Source organism: Vidua chalybeata, chromosome 2, assembly GCF_026979565.1.
Source record: "Vidua chalybeata isolate OUT-0048 chromosome 2, bVidCha1 merged haplotype, whole genome shotgun sequence".
NCBI classification, from domain to species: Eukaryota; Metazoa; Chordata; class Aves; order Passeriformes; family Viduidae; genus Vidua; species Vidua chalybeata.
Genome location: NC_071531.1, coordinates 7,919,128 through 7,936,115, shown reverse-complemented (window position 1 = coordinate 7,936,115; position 16,988 = coordinate 7,919,128). Strand labels below are relative to the sequence as shown.

Genomic DNA, 16,988 nt, shown 5'->3' with positions numbered 1-16,988 from the left:
CAGGATCACAGAATCGTAGAATGGTTTAGGGTTGAAAGCGAGATCATCCCTTAAAGATCATCCAGCTCCAACCCCTCTGCCACTGGCAGGGACACATGCCACTAGACCAGGTTGCTGAGAGCCCCATCCAACCTGGCCCTGAACACTTCCATAGATGTGGCAGCCACAATTTCTCTGTGAAGCCTGTTTCAGTGCCTCACCACTCTCACAGTCAAGAATTCCTTCCTAATAACCTAATATAAGCCTACCCCCTCTTAAATCTGTTACCACTTCTCCTATCACTATATGTCCTTGTCAAAAGTCCCTCGCCACCTCTCTTAGAGCCCTCTTTTAGGTATTGGAAGGTGCTATAATGTCTCCCCAGAGCCTTCTCTTCCCTGGGCTGAACAACCCTAACCTCCTCAGGCTGTCTTCACAGCAGAGCTGATCCAGCCCACTGATTATCTTTGCAGCCTCCTCTGGACTTGCTTCCCATGCTTCCCATGCTGGGGGCCCAACAACTTGCAGGTCCATGCTTCCCATGCTGGGGGAAGCAACAACTGGACACAGCACTGCAAGTGGGGTCTCACAGGAGCAGAGCAGAGACAGAATCACCTCCCCCGACCTGCTGCCCACACTGCTCTGCATAAATCACAACTGGAGTAACAAGCCCAGAAGTCAGAAACCTCCACATTGCCAGAGATTTGCAGGCAGGAGTGGCAAATCATCCTGCTAATGTTAGACTGAGGCTTCGGAAGCACAGAGGCAACCCTCCTGTCCTGTTATAGCCTGCTCCTTGGGATACAAGCAGCTGCCCAGCAGCAGAGACTGCCACAACTGCAGGCAGTGCTAGAGCACAGAGAACAGCTGCTCCCAGCCCCAAACTAAAAAAATGCTGCAAGTGACAGTGTATATTCTCATATTGACAGTCTCTGCTTGTTTAAGGTAAGTTTGAGGACTAGTTCTGAGCAAGACAGACAAGCTGCAAGTCTCTGTCCCCAAGAGACTGTCATGCAGAGGATGCTCTGTCACACAATGGGGGAAAATGTCCTCATCCCAGTCAACTAAGAACGTGGAGATTCAAGTTTACACTTCAACAAGGCTGGAGAAGCACCAGCAAAATTATCTAAATGATATCCACTGTCTTTGTACAACGAACAGCAAGGCACAATTTAGTCAAGTTTATGGCTTTATAGCAGCTTCCCAAGAGTTTTTTCATAGCCATAGGGCAACTGAATCTGAATGCCTTTGGGAATGGTGCATAAATTGGGAGCCACCTCTTTTTCTTTCCCAAGGCCATGAGCTTGTCACTGCTTGTCACAGAGGAGGGATGCCAGGGGAAAGTGAGAGCATCCTTAAACAATACAGCTTCTTGTTAGTGACCCTCGTTTGATGTCTACAAGGTATCTCTCTCTGAAAGTACTAAGGCAAGGGGCAGGGGTGTTTGAGCCAGTACCATGCTTGCCAAGGCAGCACATAAAGCAAGGAAGTAAGAGTCAAAGCTCCTTTTTTCCCTTGGTTTGTTAAACCAAGTTTTGCTCTCCTACTGCACAAATCCTTTTGGATGGATCCTTCCCCATCAGTAAGCATCAAAGTTTGGGGGTTTCTGCCCTCAGATAATCCTGCCAAGGAGAAGGACAGATGAGAAGCTTTAGGACCAAAGGGAATCTGATACTTTTGCCTGTGACTGTTTCAGAGACACTACCAAACAGGATGATCTGGACTCGGTCCTTTCCATGGCGTGGGACAAGAGGATCCACTCTTCTCATGCTTCTCTCTTTCAAGGGGATCTCAGCTAAACTATAGGTTAGGCCAGCTGGAACGTGAATGTCTTCCAGTTGATGAAGCTCCCAGGTTTGTGAAGGAGGAAGGAGCCCAAATGCCATACACGCAGCTCCCGCTCCCAGAAATAGTCTTTCCTCAAAAACAAGCAGAGCGCTCGGAGAGGTAAGAGCAGGAAAAGAGAAGAGGAAAGGGGATTTGCCCTGTGCACTGTGTGATTCCATTCCCCATCAGTTCTCCAGCCAAGCTACAGCAGCAAAATGTTGCAGGGAAGGAGAAAAGCATCAGAGCAGAAAATGTGCCCAGGGGCTGAGGATAGTGAGGACAGGAGAGTGACCTGCCCATCCCAATGAAAATTAGGCAGACTGTATCCACAGGCTTTCCCCCAGGACAGGGTATGGACAGAAATGGGAGGGAAGATGGGGAAAGGAGGAAAAGAGAGGTAAAGAAGAAGCCAAAAACAAGTCAAGGAAAGCTGATATGCTTTGAGGAAGCAACCCCTTAGCAGAGAGCTGCTGGAAGACCTCTTCCAAGAGGCCATGAAGTGGGGTGCAAGGGGTTTACAGGACGTGCTCTGGACAAACCAGCAAAGCATCCTTATCAGGAGGAGGATGAGCTTTGCTCTTCTGCACATACAGGGAAAGGCAGGGGAAGCCAGCAGTGCTGAGGGTGCTGGAGGCGTTGGGTTCCCGAGATCAAGAGCTGCTATAGCTGTGCTGACACTGTTTCAGAAGCTCACAGCCCCTCAATCCCTACGTGTGGTTAAATACCCTTACACCAACTAGCAGCCCATTTGCTTCGCCTCTCACCCAAAAGCATGGCCACATTTTATGCCCTCCCCATCTCTCCTCTAGAGATAAACTTCATCTTCACATCATCTATGAAAATATTTAAAGCCAAAACACACATGCACACACACACACACACACACACACACACACAAACACAGTTACACACACATACACAAACATGTTTTCTTGTCTGACAAATACCAGCTACAGTGCAATTCTTAAAGAGGAAGTGTCAGTCCTTATAAAAATGGACATCTACAGAAATATATATAGTGTAAAAAAAAAAAAAAAAAAAAAAAGAATAAAAGAAAGAAGAAAAAAAACTCTCGACAATTCCTTAACATCGGTGGCAGCATGCGTCACTGTAAATGCTAAAGCCAGCTGGTTTCCCTAGTAGTCTCTGCATACCTTGTTCATTGTCACTTGTTTTGAGGGACTCTTCAGACCAACTTCTATTGCTTTTGGCCTCTGACCTTTTCTTGGTGTGCCTTTCTTCTGTGAAGTCTTTGACCTTTGCAGTGGCCTCTGGCTGAACAGCCTCAGCTAAATCTTTCCTGCTTTGCCGGCCCAACTTGCCGGACGGGGATCTCTCTGGTGACACCTGCTGCTCCCATAGTTCCCTAAGATGCTGCAGGTGACGCTGCTTTTTGGGATGGAGCCCTGTTAATTCAATGCACACCTTCAGGTTGGTCACCTCATTACAATTGGGCTCTTCTAAGTGGTTAGAGGAATTGTTTGTCATTTCCCTCTCAGGCCAGTCATCTAATGGAAAAATAACTAAAAATTAATCAAAAAGCCCCCTCAACTTAAAACAAAAGCTACATTTCACTTTCGGGGCATATAGTCTCAGCTTTACCACCACACTATGCATTTTACAGCTTCGCTCATTATGGGTTACATGCACTACAGTAACTTGCACTGCTGTGGCTACAGTGGCCAATGACTAGTGCTTTATCCTTACATACCAAGTTTTTTTATATATACATATATATATACACATATATATACATACATATATATACATATATATAATTTAAAGTGAAATGACAGTGCTCACATTAGTAACTAGCAAGTTCAAAAATGGAAACACATTAAGCCAAAGGGACGTTCCTTTGACAAGACATTCCTTGAGAGAGACCAAAGCAAAATGCTGTCTTACCTTTGGAGTTCTTCTTCTTTTTTGCTTTTGATATAACTTCATCCTGCAGTTCATCCACAAAGCTTTCATTTTGGCTGCCATCATTTTGCACTCTCTCACCAGAGTGTTTACGTTTCCTGTCCAGACGTGGACATGAATGTTGGCCAAAATCTTCTGTTGGCTGGTCTTCTGCCTTTTCATATACAGAATGTCTCTCTAAATAACATTTCTCATTTGAGAGATCTTTTTCCTCTGGAGTTTCAAGAAAGTGACCTCGGTTGTTTTCTGTACTAGTAAAGTTACCTAGAAATAAAAAACAAACAAACACCACAAGACCTAATAAATACGACACAGTTCATTGTGAGAAGTCTTTGCTCTCTGATCTCTTCAGTGTCATCTCCATCATGAATTACAGCTCATGAGGCATGCAAATAAACGTACTTGGGAACAAGTCTCCTCTGCCCAGCCTAAGGCAGCAGTTTTCTCAACAGTTAAGCACCAAACTCCCAAATGCACACTACTTTGTGTTGTTTTTACATAAATTTAAGAAGCACAACATTCACTATACTTGTATCCATAGAAACATCACAATATGCTTTTTTGAATAAAAAAACATCTTTAGACACTGAAAGCACAAACCCTTTTCAGAAAGCAACCTCACCCCCCTAAACTGTGGCAAGTAACAATCCAGTTCAAAAATACCTTCTGATGACAACCAAGTATTAGTCCTCCCTTAGTTCCTAATCTTTCACTAACTTCTCCCATCAAATTGCAGAGTCTGACTTAAAAGCATTCGTCCCTTCTTCTGGAGATATAAATGGGATACAGAACACGCACACACGGACACAGAAATACCACTAAGAATAGCTGTGATATTTTGCAAAAAAGCACTACTTGAATCCAAGGTTATAAAAAGGCTTCCTCACTTCAAGCAACCAACCAGTCACTGTACCTCACATGATCTCTGTCACCTCCTTTTAAAACAGACCTCACTTTTTTCAAGGAGTATTTCCAGCAACAGCAAGAGTGTGAGTCCTGAAAAGCTTACTAGAAACTTGTCTGACAAATTAGCCACAAAAACACCCATGCTGCCTCGCCCGCACTAACTTCAGCTTCCCTCCAGTACTGTTTGCCCAAATTCAGAGACAGCCTAGGCAATTTTAAATGGATGCTTGATTTAAAATTACACTTAATCACCATCTTGAATAATGTTAGTTTCTTGGGTTTAACCTAACTAGCAAAGGCAAGGTTAGGCAGAGATGCAGTACAGACTTCAACACAGATAATCAGCTCCTATTTACAATTCCCACAAACAAGTTGGGGTTCCCATGTGTTTTAGCCCTCCTGGCTGACCAACACTCCACACCTCTGCCACTGTGTTTGGCAAACTGTATGTTCCATTCTACTGCTCCATCGCTCACTGTCCCTTTTCCTCTTCCTCCTTCTCGCCCTTCCTCCTTCTCTCACTTCCCTTCCTGCAAACACATTTGCTAGTTTCATACCTGGACTCCTGACAGCCCTGCTGTCCTTCCCTCCCGCAGATCCTCTCTCCCTTTCACTCCCTTTTTTACAGGTTGCCCTGCCCAGCCTGGCTTTCAACTTCTCTTCTCCCTTACCAAGGCTGACACTGCTCCCCTGCAACCCCTTCTCCCCTCCTGTGCCCTCCAAGACCCACGACTGGCAGCATCTGGAGGCAGCCCAACTCTATCCCATTTTATCTCAACAGCACCTTCCTACAGCTCTGCCAACCCCTCCTGGTTTCATGACCATCCTCGAAATACCTGTTATCAGTAATGGAAGGCTGGGGGGGTGGTGAGGGGAAACTTCCCTGATGAGTTTTCTCTTCACCACAATCTGGAAATGGCTCCAAGTAGCACCAAGGGCTCTGGAAATGTTTGTCGGCACCAGAAGACACCCTAGCATAATTTTTACACTGCTTGGGAAGCTGCCTGCAGGGCTGCTTGTAAAACAGCACAAGATATCGGCCAAGAAAAATCAAAACAAAAGCTGATTTTCTGCAGGCGAGCGGGAGGCTCGGGCTGTTCCGCTGTTCAGCGATGCTCCTCTCCACAAGGCCGTCTGGCCAACACATGCTCCTTCCAAGACTTTAAAATGCACTTTGTCACACTTCTTCCAGCCAACAAGGCTGAGATGTTCCAGAGAACAGGTATCTCAGCTCACTATGACCGTGCCTCTGAATCACAGAGTCCCCCCAGATGAGAATGAATCTGGCAGCACCCTGTGCTCGCACATCTGGCATGAGGACGTCGCCCCACATCTGTACCCTATAACGACACCAAAAGCACCAGCAGTCCTGTTTCACACAGCACAAAAGCAGCTGGCCCAGCCACGTTTTAAGTATCACAATAGAAATAAATGCATCTATCAGATTTCATTTTACATTTTTAATGCAATCTGCTATTTTCTTCCTTTCATAAGGAAACATTATACTTCTGTGGTCAGTTTCCCTGAAGAGATCAGGTAAGGGCACTTTCAGTCACACCCCTGCTGTCTTATGGCCTTCTCATCTCCAGCAGCACCAACAGCTACATGCCATGGTTCATGCTGTGAGTCGCTACACTGGGATAGCTTTCCTGCTCCTAAGACTGTCTGGCCTGAGAAAAGGCAGGCACATCCTGACCAATTCCCAGAGAAGCTCTTGCAGGGTCAAAGGAAGTAGCAGGCTGTAGGGGGGGCAGGAGGGGGGTGATGGTCTTAATCTTTACGGCTTGCAGGAAACAGCAAGCTAATTCCAGCCTGCCACCACCGAAAGCAACCTGCTGCAGATTAATTCCTTCTCTATCTGCAAGAGGACTTGGCACGGGGATGTCGAGCGCCGCTCATTCAGACTGTGCTGAAAAATAAAGAGGGGAGAGACCTCGCTAACAGCTTGTCACTGTCAGCCTTCCTCCAGGGCTCCACATGCTGGGAAGAACAGCACACACCTATTGCGGTTCATCCAGAAAGCTCTCGCTGCCAGCAGCTCCGTGACTCCTTGGCCTCTGCCGCCCGGTGACATCCCAGAGGGACCCTCAGGGGACCAGAGCTGCATCTCCGCAGCTGCCGAGCCAGAAATCCCTCTCGAGGACCGCCCGCTGCACACGCGGCTGTGAAATCCGTCCCGCTCGCTCGCTGCAGCTAAGACCATTAGGGAAGCGGCATCTCCGCACACTAATCCCGGTTGTGTAATCGCCCTGCAGCGAGGCGGGAGCGCAGCCCGGCGCGGCCAGGGAGCCGCGGGACGTGTCCTTGCCTGTGTGCTCCGGCACTCCCGCAGCCGATTTCCAGTGCCAAAGAACAAAGGTCACTCGCTGCTGGGGACACGGCGCAGCCCGCGGGCTGTCAGGCTCTCCTCGCAGCCTGCACGGACACATCGCAAGCCCAGAGGTTTTTCCCCCTGGCACAGCTGCAGCTGCCTCACAGAGATCAGGCTCTATTAATATTTTACCACCGGATTCCACTCTGTCCTCAAACTGTTTTGCAAGCAACCGGGATCAGACGTAATGTCTCCCCAAATTAAGATATAAATGTCAACAAGAAGTACAGCAACATAAGCATAATGTGCGTGCCCAACAAGGATGAGGAGAATTTATCTGCTTTTGTTCCCACCACTCCCCTCCCATGCCATGTATCTACAACATCCTTTTCTCTGCCTGAGGAAGAAAACAACAACAAAATACTTGGGAGTTCTCATATCATCATTATTCAAACAGTGGTGAGGTAGCCAGAAACACAGGATAAATGCTGAGTTCTTATAGCAACACACCTCTATGAGTAAGGAGATTAACCTCTTAAATGTGTTCCTTCCTCAAGCCTTCAGTACTTGCTAGTCTCACACCAGCTGTGACAACAGCACCAAAAATTCAAACCATTTCTCACTGTCCTACCAATCTAGAAACAAAGGAAGAATTAAGAAGATGCTTCTTCACAGCTGGTTTCTCTCTGAAGCAGTATCTTCTTAGTGCATGGGTTACAATCTCACAAGGAGCAGTTACAGACACGCAAACACACTACCCAAAAAACTTTCTTTCGTTTTTCCACCTTCCTGTTGCTGTCAACCGCTGTCAACAAGACCAGACGCTCCCATTTGATTCCAACAAGGAAACACATCTTAGTGTTTAAGCTGTAGATTCTTTTGTTCAAAAAACATGGCAGCTAAAAACAGTCTTTCCTCTTCCCTGGAGCAACCTCTCATTGCGCTCACTTACATGCAAGTCACCCTTTATTCATCCAAGAACAGTAATGACTATCCAAATGCTAAATCCCAGTATTCAGCAGGGAGATCACAACAACAGTAAGAAATTCCCTAAGATAGCCTCAGAATTCATCTCTGAGTATCCCATGGGGCAGAGGGAACCCAGCTGATTTCCCTTTTCCCTCCCAAGTACCTCTGCTTGGGAGCTTTCCACATTTGTTTGGTTCTGCCCAAGCCTACCACACTGCACAAACAAGCAACCACCACTCTCAGTGCACAGACTTGGTTTTTTTTCCCCTTCCACTATGTCCTGCAGCAGGAAGGTAAAAACTGACCAGGGCAAAGGACCTGTTTACTGCCTCCATCTTTCATTTGTTCCAGAGTACACACAGCCCAGCAAGAAAAAAGGATAGCAGGGCATCACCATGCAAAGGGACACTGGCACTTCACTACAATGCTAAGATCAATTGAGCAATGTGTTTTGGCACATTGCACCATTTACCTTCACGCATACCAACTGCTTTAACTTCTTCCTTATGACCTCATGCCTTAAGATCAGGCTTCTAATATATTGGATAATTTTGCCCAGCTAAGGCTGAAACAGGCAGTGTCTTCCATCCTACAAAATTAAATAAAGAGGTGAAGTCATGCTCCCCAATCGAGAAATTCACAGTTTGTAGAATTCATCCAATCTTTCACACTTGGGTATGATTTTCAGAACCTCTGGAAGAGCTTTGTTATGAACCGACATGCGATCATCACATGCCCATATTGATACGTGTGTCCGTGCCAATAGCTTAAATCACTTGATCTCCGAACAATCCTATGACTCATGACATATGCATCCCATAATTTATCATGTTTGTGCTATGAAAATGCACTGGAGCAGCATTGCCTCAGCAACATTTACAAGTCACCTTGGCAACAAAGCAGCTTTGTGACTGCTCTCAGATGCCCGGTCTCAGATGCCCAGCAAAACCTAGACGAGATGGGAGAGAACTGAAGCACTTCTAATTTACTGATTGGCTTTAATTGCTCATTAATTACCTAACATGGCTACCTGCCTTAAATTGGGCCTTAAAAAAAAAAAAAAAAAAAAAGCTCAACAAAACAAAAGCCCGTCTCTTTTACCCTTCTCCAGGAGGCTCAATGCGCAAACTTAAGGACACTCCCAGTACAGAAAATCACACACTGCCAAGTCAGAGGAAAAGTTTAAGGAACCGGATATTGTGCCTTCGTGTGCTTCCAAAAAAGTCTATACATGTGCAATGCAGCTAGGAAAAACAGCAAGTCCTAGGACAAGCAAAAAAAAAGCAGTTTCCATCCCATCAAATGCCTCTGTAAGCATCACCTGCCTGTGTTATTTAGCCTTTTGTTGCACTGGTAGGTTTAGAGGAGCCAAGGGGGCAGGCAGCTGCCAGGGCCCCGATCGCACTGTGCTCTGTGCCAAGCACGGACGAGGCGGCAGCAGGGGAGCCCTGGGAGCTGGCTCCGTGCCACAATCACAGTTTTGGATGCAGTTTCCTTCTTCCCCGCCGACATCAGGCAGGTGAAGTGCGGGCAGCTCGGGCAGAACAGCCCGCTGGTTTCACTCCTGAATTCCCTCCTCACACAGGTAAAGGCACGGCTGTTTCACTTTCAAGCTAGCGCCAGACAAACATGAAACACAGGGAAACAACTTTTTAAGCAGCAAGATCGCTCACAGGAGGCAGAAAGGAAACTCAAGAGGCTGCAAACCATCAGCTCATTCCCGTTCAAGAGCTTTAAAGCCAAACACACCAACAGCGCCGTCAGAAGCTGAAGGCAAAGGGAAGGCAAAAGATAAGCAGCCCTGGATCTCACCGAAGGGGAAGAGAAGGCAGAGCTCATCACCCCTTTGCCAGTTTGCTCAGTGAGAGATGCATTAAGGCTGCTGGTGGCTCAAGCCCCAACAGAGAGCCCAAGCCACCACAGTAGAGGCATTCAAGAGGTGTGAAACTCGGCTTCCTGATTTATCAGCTGCTATCCCGAGGGGCAGGAGGTGAACCACCACGATAAAAAACTTTTACTGAGACCTGAATCTGTACTGGTAAGTATTTGCTGCTGCCCAGGCGGGTGTACAAAAAAAGGAGCTCCCTCAGCAGAACAGATCCATGCTTTTAGGAGTTTAGACACTTGGCCAAAGTCTGAAATAGCCTGTTAAGTCAGAGCTAATTAGCAGAGGAGAGGAATGAACTAACATAAGACTGAACATACCTTCCCTGCTTCCAACAGTTATTTAAGTCTCAAACAAATTTTAGCCAGCAGATTCTAGTGCCAGAGATCTCACTAAATGGTGAATTTACAGACAAACCATATCATCAGCCTTTTGCAAGGATGGGGGGAGGGGTTTCAGCATACAATTATGCTCTAACAGTCATCCTCTCCACAGCCCCCTGCTGCCCCTCCACAAGCAGTCCCATGTCCCTGAGCAAGCCTGCCTTCCCTCCCTCTGTTAATCCCTCTGCCCCTTCTCCACAGCCCATCATCTCCCCTCTGCTGAACCCTCTTTGCAGCCAGAACCAGCCAGCAGGACTGCTGCCGCCGCTGCTCTTCTAGCTCTCCTGCACACCCAGGGTGGAATTTAACAGAGAACAACACCAGGGCATCCCAGGTCCTCTGAGGAGCAAGGAACGCTGCAAAGGGGACAGCCAGGGCAGCAGCCTGCCCAGCTCTCAGCTTTAGCACAGGGACTGCAAAGGCAGCTGTGCCTCCCTCCCAGCAGCTACCTCGATATAGCTTGGAGAAGGAAAAGGCTGCCCAGCTTCCAGAGGCTCAGCCTGCCTCTCCCCACCTTGCTACCCTCGCCACTTCCACAATTAAAACTTTCTCTTGCTATTTCGCTGTGCCAATTTTTGTTGAGGCTGTAATTTCAGTGATAGCAATGCCACAGTAACTTGAATTTAGGTGAGTAACCGAGCAAGTACAACTGACCGGCATGCTCTCTGCCAAAAGCATTAACCAAAGACCAGAACAATAATTCAAAGTTATTAAATTGCCTGAATGAAATTTTCTACTAGCCCTACTCATGAATCTCCACCTACCAAAGAGCACACTTAACCACTGAGTTACACAGCTGCACACAAACACACACACACACATACATACACACACAGAGTGCAATCTGCAGTACAATTCTTCTTGTTTTGCAATGCTTTCAGCACAGATCTTTTTTTCTGAGTTTTTGAAAACAAAATAGCAACAGAAGGAACTGATCCATTTCTTAAATACCTAGGTAAAACAACAACAAAAAAAAAAAAAGTGGAAACTGACAGAAGCCATATGCTTACCCAGAGTGCAAACAAAAAAGATGTGCATATAGTAAAAAAAACCCTAATACCATTTATTTATTTTTAAGTTTATCTTACTTTTAGTACGTTGCATTTTCCATAGTCCTCTGACACCCTGTAACAGCCTAGAGGGAACAGACAGCCCTACAGGGAATTTCACAGACTCTGCCTGCAAGAACGTGTGCCTCACAAACCTCCCAGCCACTGCAGCAGAAGTCACCAGGAAAAGTAGCTTCTTATCATTTGGAGTTGTTACTGCCAGCTTTTATGGATAAGCCTGGCAGATCACATCCTTCCCCACTTCCCTTCACTCTTCTGTCCTCCATCCTTGCTTTGAAGACTGCAATATTGGCATATCTCAGTGCTACTGCAACTTCAGGAAGCTGAACCCCTCTTGCTTTCCTGTCTTCTACCATATCCTTTCTGTATCTAAAATATAACCTTGGGTCTTTGCATTCACTGGCTGATGTAGTACCCCGTCAATTAAAAGGAGGATCTCTCTAAGGCAGTAACTCAGTGACAGAACATTAACTATCTCCTGAAAAGCAGGTGCAATGGCAACCAGAAACTTGCAAGCCCCGAAACAAGCACAGAGGGTACCAGCCGTGGCAACTCAGCACCTGCAGAGGATGAGGTCAGTGACTTTCACCAGCAACACAGAGAGAACACGAAGATTTGCTTGCTTTGCTGCAAGCTGCCATGGCAAAGAGACACATACACGCTTCAGAAAGCCATCTAAATTCGCTTACATCTGTCATTGTCATTTTGGTCAGCAATGGCATCTTCCAGAGCAACAGACTTTGGCTTCTTTTCACTGTTTCCTTTCAAGTTTTCCCAATCTGCCTGGCTGAATCTGCAGACCTCTGAGTCTTTGGTAGCTGTTTGGCCTTCTCTCTCTTTCATCTCCAACTCTGAGAAGCGCATCATTGCACGCTAGAAAGAGAATTGATATAAAAAAAAAAGTCTTGCAATAAAAACTACTTCATTTACCTTACCTTATATGAAAGCATTTCCAAAGAAAAATTGACTCAAAACCAGGGTTTCAGATAAACAGCTATGGGTAGGATTTTAACACACCTGACTTGTAAAACAGTATTCTAGCATCTTATAAGCAAATAGCCACACAATTCTTTCATATATAAGTATATATATATATAAAAGATTATATATAAGTGTATATTATATATAAAACAAAAACATTCCATTTTTTGAGGTAAAAAGAGACAAAAACAAAAAGAAATAAAATAAAATAAAATTTAAAAGAAAAAAAAAAAACAACAACACAAAACCGTACAATGAATAAAAGACAACCATGGCCCACAAACTTCCCTTTGTGTATTTGGAAATGAAATTTAACTCAAAGGTTTATGTAAGAGTCTAGTAATAAAAATTTGAAGAACTGACCTCACAGTAAGCAGCAGGTAGACATAAAATACTGTCCTCTTGTAATCCTTCCATCTATGTAATTAAAATGGGCACTCAATGGATCATTTAGATAATTTCATCCATTTTTATAAGCATAAACCAATTCTTTTCTTAACAATGCAAAACAATTTGGCTTAACTCATCCCTTCATTAAAAGTAAAACACCCTAAGAATATTCCTACACAATATCTGTCTATCATCCCTTAGCATCAACCTCAATACCACTCCTACTCTTCCCTAGGCGCTCACTTGGAACCAGCGTTGCCTGAGACCCACTAATGCATGACTGCAACTCCTCACCATCCAATGGCACGTTTGGCATACTAATCAAAACTTCTGGGTACGCTGTGCTAGCTGGCAGTACAGGCCAGCTCAGAAATTACAGCCAGCGCCAAGGTAACATGCATGCCTGTCCGACTCCCCTCAAAACTGCACAAACATCGCATTAACGTGCATTAACATTTGTATCAGATCTTAGTAAAAGCCCTTCAAAGCTGGCTAGCCCATACATACCTATAAGCCACACATACTGTTCTTTACATCGCCTCACTCTCATTAATAAACTTACTTTGCTATTTAAAACCATTTATGGCAAGTACGCCCCAACAAAAAAATTTTCTGGTCTCCCCACCTGTGTTCGCTTCTCTCAACTTTAAAAACTCAACTGTGACTTGCAACAGAGAAATAACGACAAAAAGCGCGGCGGTTGTTGGACCGCGCAGACTCACCTGCAACGCCCGCTGCTCCCGGCTGAGCTGGCTGGAGTCGGCGTAGAGCTCAGTCGTCACACACTTGAATCGGTCACCTACATAACCGGCAGAGTTTGCGATCCTCTTGGCCAATTTAGACGGCTTGGGTTTCAGTATTTTGCCATCAGCAGACTCCGCGTCGTCGGCTCCGTCTTTGGTATAGGTCTGGTTGGCATCGATGCTTGGCGGCGCGGTCCCCATGCAGAATGGCTTCGCGTCCTCCTGCACCTTGCCAAAAGCCAGAGCTGGAGCATCGCTCTCGTGAGCGCTTTCCAAGAAAACAGGGGAAGGTTGGACCGCCACTCTCTCTTTAGGCTGGCTCACAGATAAATCTTCTTTCCTTAAGCCGAACACTGATGAACTCTGGGCTTGCTTGAAATTATAGGTTTCGTGAACATCATTATTTCTTCCAAACTCCTCTCTCATTACAATAAAATCTCTGTGCTGAGACGCCTGCTCTACCTTGTGCTTTGTAGGGTCATTAGTCTGATTACTGCTTTCTGTAGCAAAGCTGGCTTTCGTTACGTTTGCTTCACTCTTAGCTTCTTGCTCGTCTCGCAGAAGATCCGGGAAGAGGTGTTTGTCACTTTTTGCAGAGTTTTTACTATGGCCAGAGTTCTGGTGCAATTTCACGCTCTTGTCACTAGGCATTTCGAAATGCATCTTCCCGCCACTCTCCAGGAGCTCTGGCATTCGGCCCCGCAGAGCCGGGTCCTCATAGCGGACCCTCTCGTGAGACCGTGACCTCCGTTCTGTCTTCTCCTCCTTATTCATCTCCAAAGTTGAATGCTGCAACAGCATGGGGTGCACCATCCCCACTCCCAGTGCATCCTGGTAGGTCATGAACTCCCCCCTCCCGGCTGGCAGGCTGTAAGGGAGGCCGGGTTTGGGAGCCAGGTGGGTGGGGTAGAGGCTGCCGTTGGGCAGCAAGACAGGGTGAGGGTAGACGTGTCCTTTCCCATGGAGGGTGAGAGGGCTGATGGCGATCCCCTCTGGCACTGGATATGGGAGGTAGCTCCTGGGGTAGGGCAAAGGCGGGGAGCGAAACGCCTCATTGGGCGGCAGGAAGATGGGGCTGGAGGCCAGCGCAGTCTCGGTTGCCTTGAAGTTGGCCTCCTGACCACAGGACTTGGCCACCTTACTGCTGTGTTTCGCAGGGGTGGCGACAGGCTGCCCGACGTGCTGTATAACTGAGGCGGTGCTCTCTGCAGAGCTCCGGGCCGTCTTGGCGCAATCCACGTTGGCATTGGGAGCTGGTGACGCTGACGCCGGCCGCCCCCCCGCCGACACCGTCCCCGAAACACTGCCAACCACTGCTTCCGTGCCACCCATCCTGGGGCAGGAGGAACTCCGCGGCTGTGGCATAACCCAGTCCAGTGCCTTGTTTTTTAGTTGGACATTCTTCCCAGCCTCCTCACTGGGGCTGGGACCGGGAACAATCCAGGAGGATGGCGCCGTGCTGATAATTTCAGGCCTGTAGATGGGGCAGCTGTTCCCAGGAGAAATGGTTTCTTTCTGAACGATGTCACTGCCTGGCAAGTGCGTCCCCCCTCCTGTCCTTCCATGCACCAGCACCGTTGGCATAATCTTCTTACCGTGGTCCGACTTGCCAGCGGTTTCCGCATCAACCACTTTCGCCGACAAGTCCAGCGGTTTGTCGGTCACGTCTTTGGTCGGGGTCTGCTTTTCCAGGAGTGGGGGAGACCTGCTGTCCTTCCGGTCATGGCCAGCTTTCCGTGCATGGGGGGCAGATGGCAGGGGTGCCTCCCCAGCATCACTGCCTTTGGGAAGCTTCCCATTGGAGAGGCGAGCAGGTGGGAATTCACTGCCGATGTTCACATAGGGCTTTGGGAGCGTAACAGCAGAGGAGGGAGAGGTGGTGATCCTGGGGAAATGTTTGTGGAAATCAGCATAGGCATCCCCGACCTGGGCAGGCAAGGGGAGGCGGGGAGATGGCCGGGGCGAGTGCGGCAGCAGGAGTGCGGGATCTGCTGGCAAGTTGGCAGGGGCTGGCTTGGCGGTGGGGACGCGGGGCTGCTTGCTGCTCTGGATGTGGGGGTAGGCGTGCGTGTCGACAGGGGTGCCTGGGCTCACACCCATCTTCCACGACAAGCTCTTATCCGGACAGTGCACCAAAGGCGGGATTGCTGGTGAAGCTGAAGCAGTCGAGAGCCTCATGGGCGACGCCAGCGACGAAGGGATGTGAGGGGCAACGTAGTGGGAGGGAGGCAGGTATAAAAAACGTTCACCATTCGTACATACGGGCGAGTAAGCCAGGTGCTGCTGTAAGCTGTAGGTGGACTGCTGAGGTAGCAATGCCTTGTACATGTTCAACGAATACTTATTTGGTGAGTCAAGGAAAGGGTATATGGTGGGAGTTGCACCCTCCATGTAGGGGTTTACCCAGGGGAGCCTTAGGTAACTAGCACCATTGACACCGAGGGGACTCTGTCTGTCACCCGCAGCTCGGTCCAAACCCAGTGTCTCCCCTGTCGGGACAGAGTTTTTTTGTATTCCAGGTGGTGTTTTGTATATGGCGCTGAAGCCATTCGGGGCTTTTCCAGAGACAGCTGCGCTTTCCACCGCTTCAGGGGGATTAGACTTAAACTGTATCTCTGGATTTCTTTCAGGAGTAAATCCCAGGCTGGCTATCGAACCCGTAGCATCCCGTGATTTTTCCGAGCCAAGTCCACACAAGCTGGAATAGACAATGCTACTGGGGACTCTGAGTCCTTCTCGCATGAGCCCAGACCTGTCCATACTCAGAGCTGCAAGACTGTCGATGCGATGTGCTGTAGTTGCATCCACCTTTACAGAACAAGAAGCATGTTACTTTCACATCTCACTAACACAACTACCATTCAAGCTACAGATAGATCAGCATTTTGGACGAGAAACAGTAACACAGTAACAATGCAAACATGCTGTTCGTTGTGAAAACGTACAGAGGCTGATTACACTGGAAAATGGGAGAACAGGAACCTACGGAGTAATATGTATAGCACCACAAACATCAACACCAATCTCTCCAAATCCAAAATTCAAACAGCCAGGAACAAAGGTGTGAGGACTCAAGGAGCCAGGAGTGGCCCAGAGACAATGCTCAGAGGTACTGCTCCTGTGTAACCACTGGCTCTTCAGTCCCAGCCCTCCCAGAGCAAGAGGATGTGGGCTGTGGCATGGAGACCAGAAAGAGAAGGATGGAGTGCCTCTCCTCCTTATCCTCCAGGACCTCTCCGTCCACCGCAGCTCTGCTCTGGGGCTCACCACTGCCACATGATTCATGGGGCAAGGCATCTGAGGATGCAGCATGAAGGTCTGCTGTCAAACTTCTTTCCCACCTGCTGCTCCCCATGTAGACTCAAAGAAAGGAAAACCTCATCAACTTTGCTGGAACATTGATGTTCTTAATGTTTACATGAACTATTTTTGTTACACATGCCGGTATTCCGCATGGCATTATTCGTAACAGCAAAACTAAGACTCTGAAGTCATACAACAACACATATCACAAAGCATCAAGAGATTAACAAGATAAATAAACAAAGCCCCAACTTCACTGTTTCACAGAAACAACCTGAATGTGCCCAAGCCCACTAGGGCTGCAACAAGAAGGTGTTT

At 47.5% G+C, this 16,988-nt stretch overlaps 1 protein-coding gene across 3 annotated transcripts in view; it reads right to left on the bottom strand.

Annotated features, from left to right (window-relative positions):
- BCOR (BCL6 corepressor) overlaps positions 1 to 16,988 on the bottom strand; it is a 59,046-nt gene that overhangs the window by 20,683 nt on the left and 21,375 nt on the right. Inside the window, exons 4-8 of one of the 3 annotated variants that reach the window (XM_053935499.1) lie at positions 13,347 to 16,175; positions 12,598 to 12,651; positions 11,943 to 12,126; positions 3,712 to 3,993; positions 2,961 to 3,314 (exon numbers count right to left, since the gene is read on the bottom strand). In XM_053935499.1, coding sequence (XP_053791474.1) covers positions 2,961 to 3,314; positions 3,712 to 3,993; positions 11,943 to 12,126; positions 12,598 to 12,651; positions 13,347 to 16,175 — 3,703 coding nt within the window. The remainder of the gene's footprint in view (positions 1 to 2,960; positions 3,315 to 3,711; positions 3,994 to 11,942; positions 12,127 to 12,597; positions 12,652 to 13,346; positions 16,176 to 16,988) is intronic. The other 2 variants (XM_053935500.1, XM_053935501.1) reach the window with 2 other exon arrangements.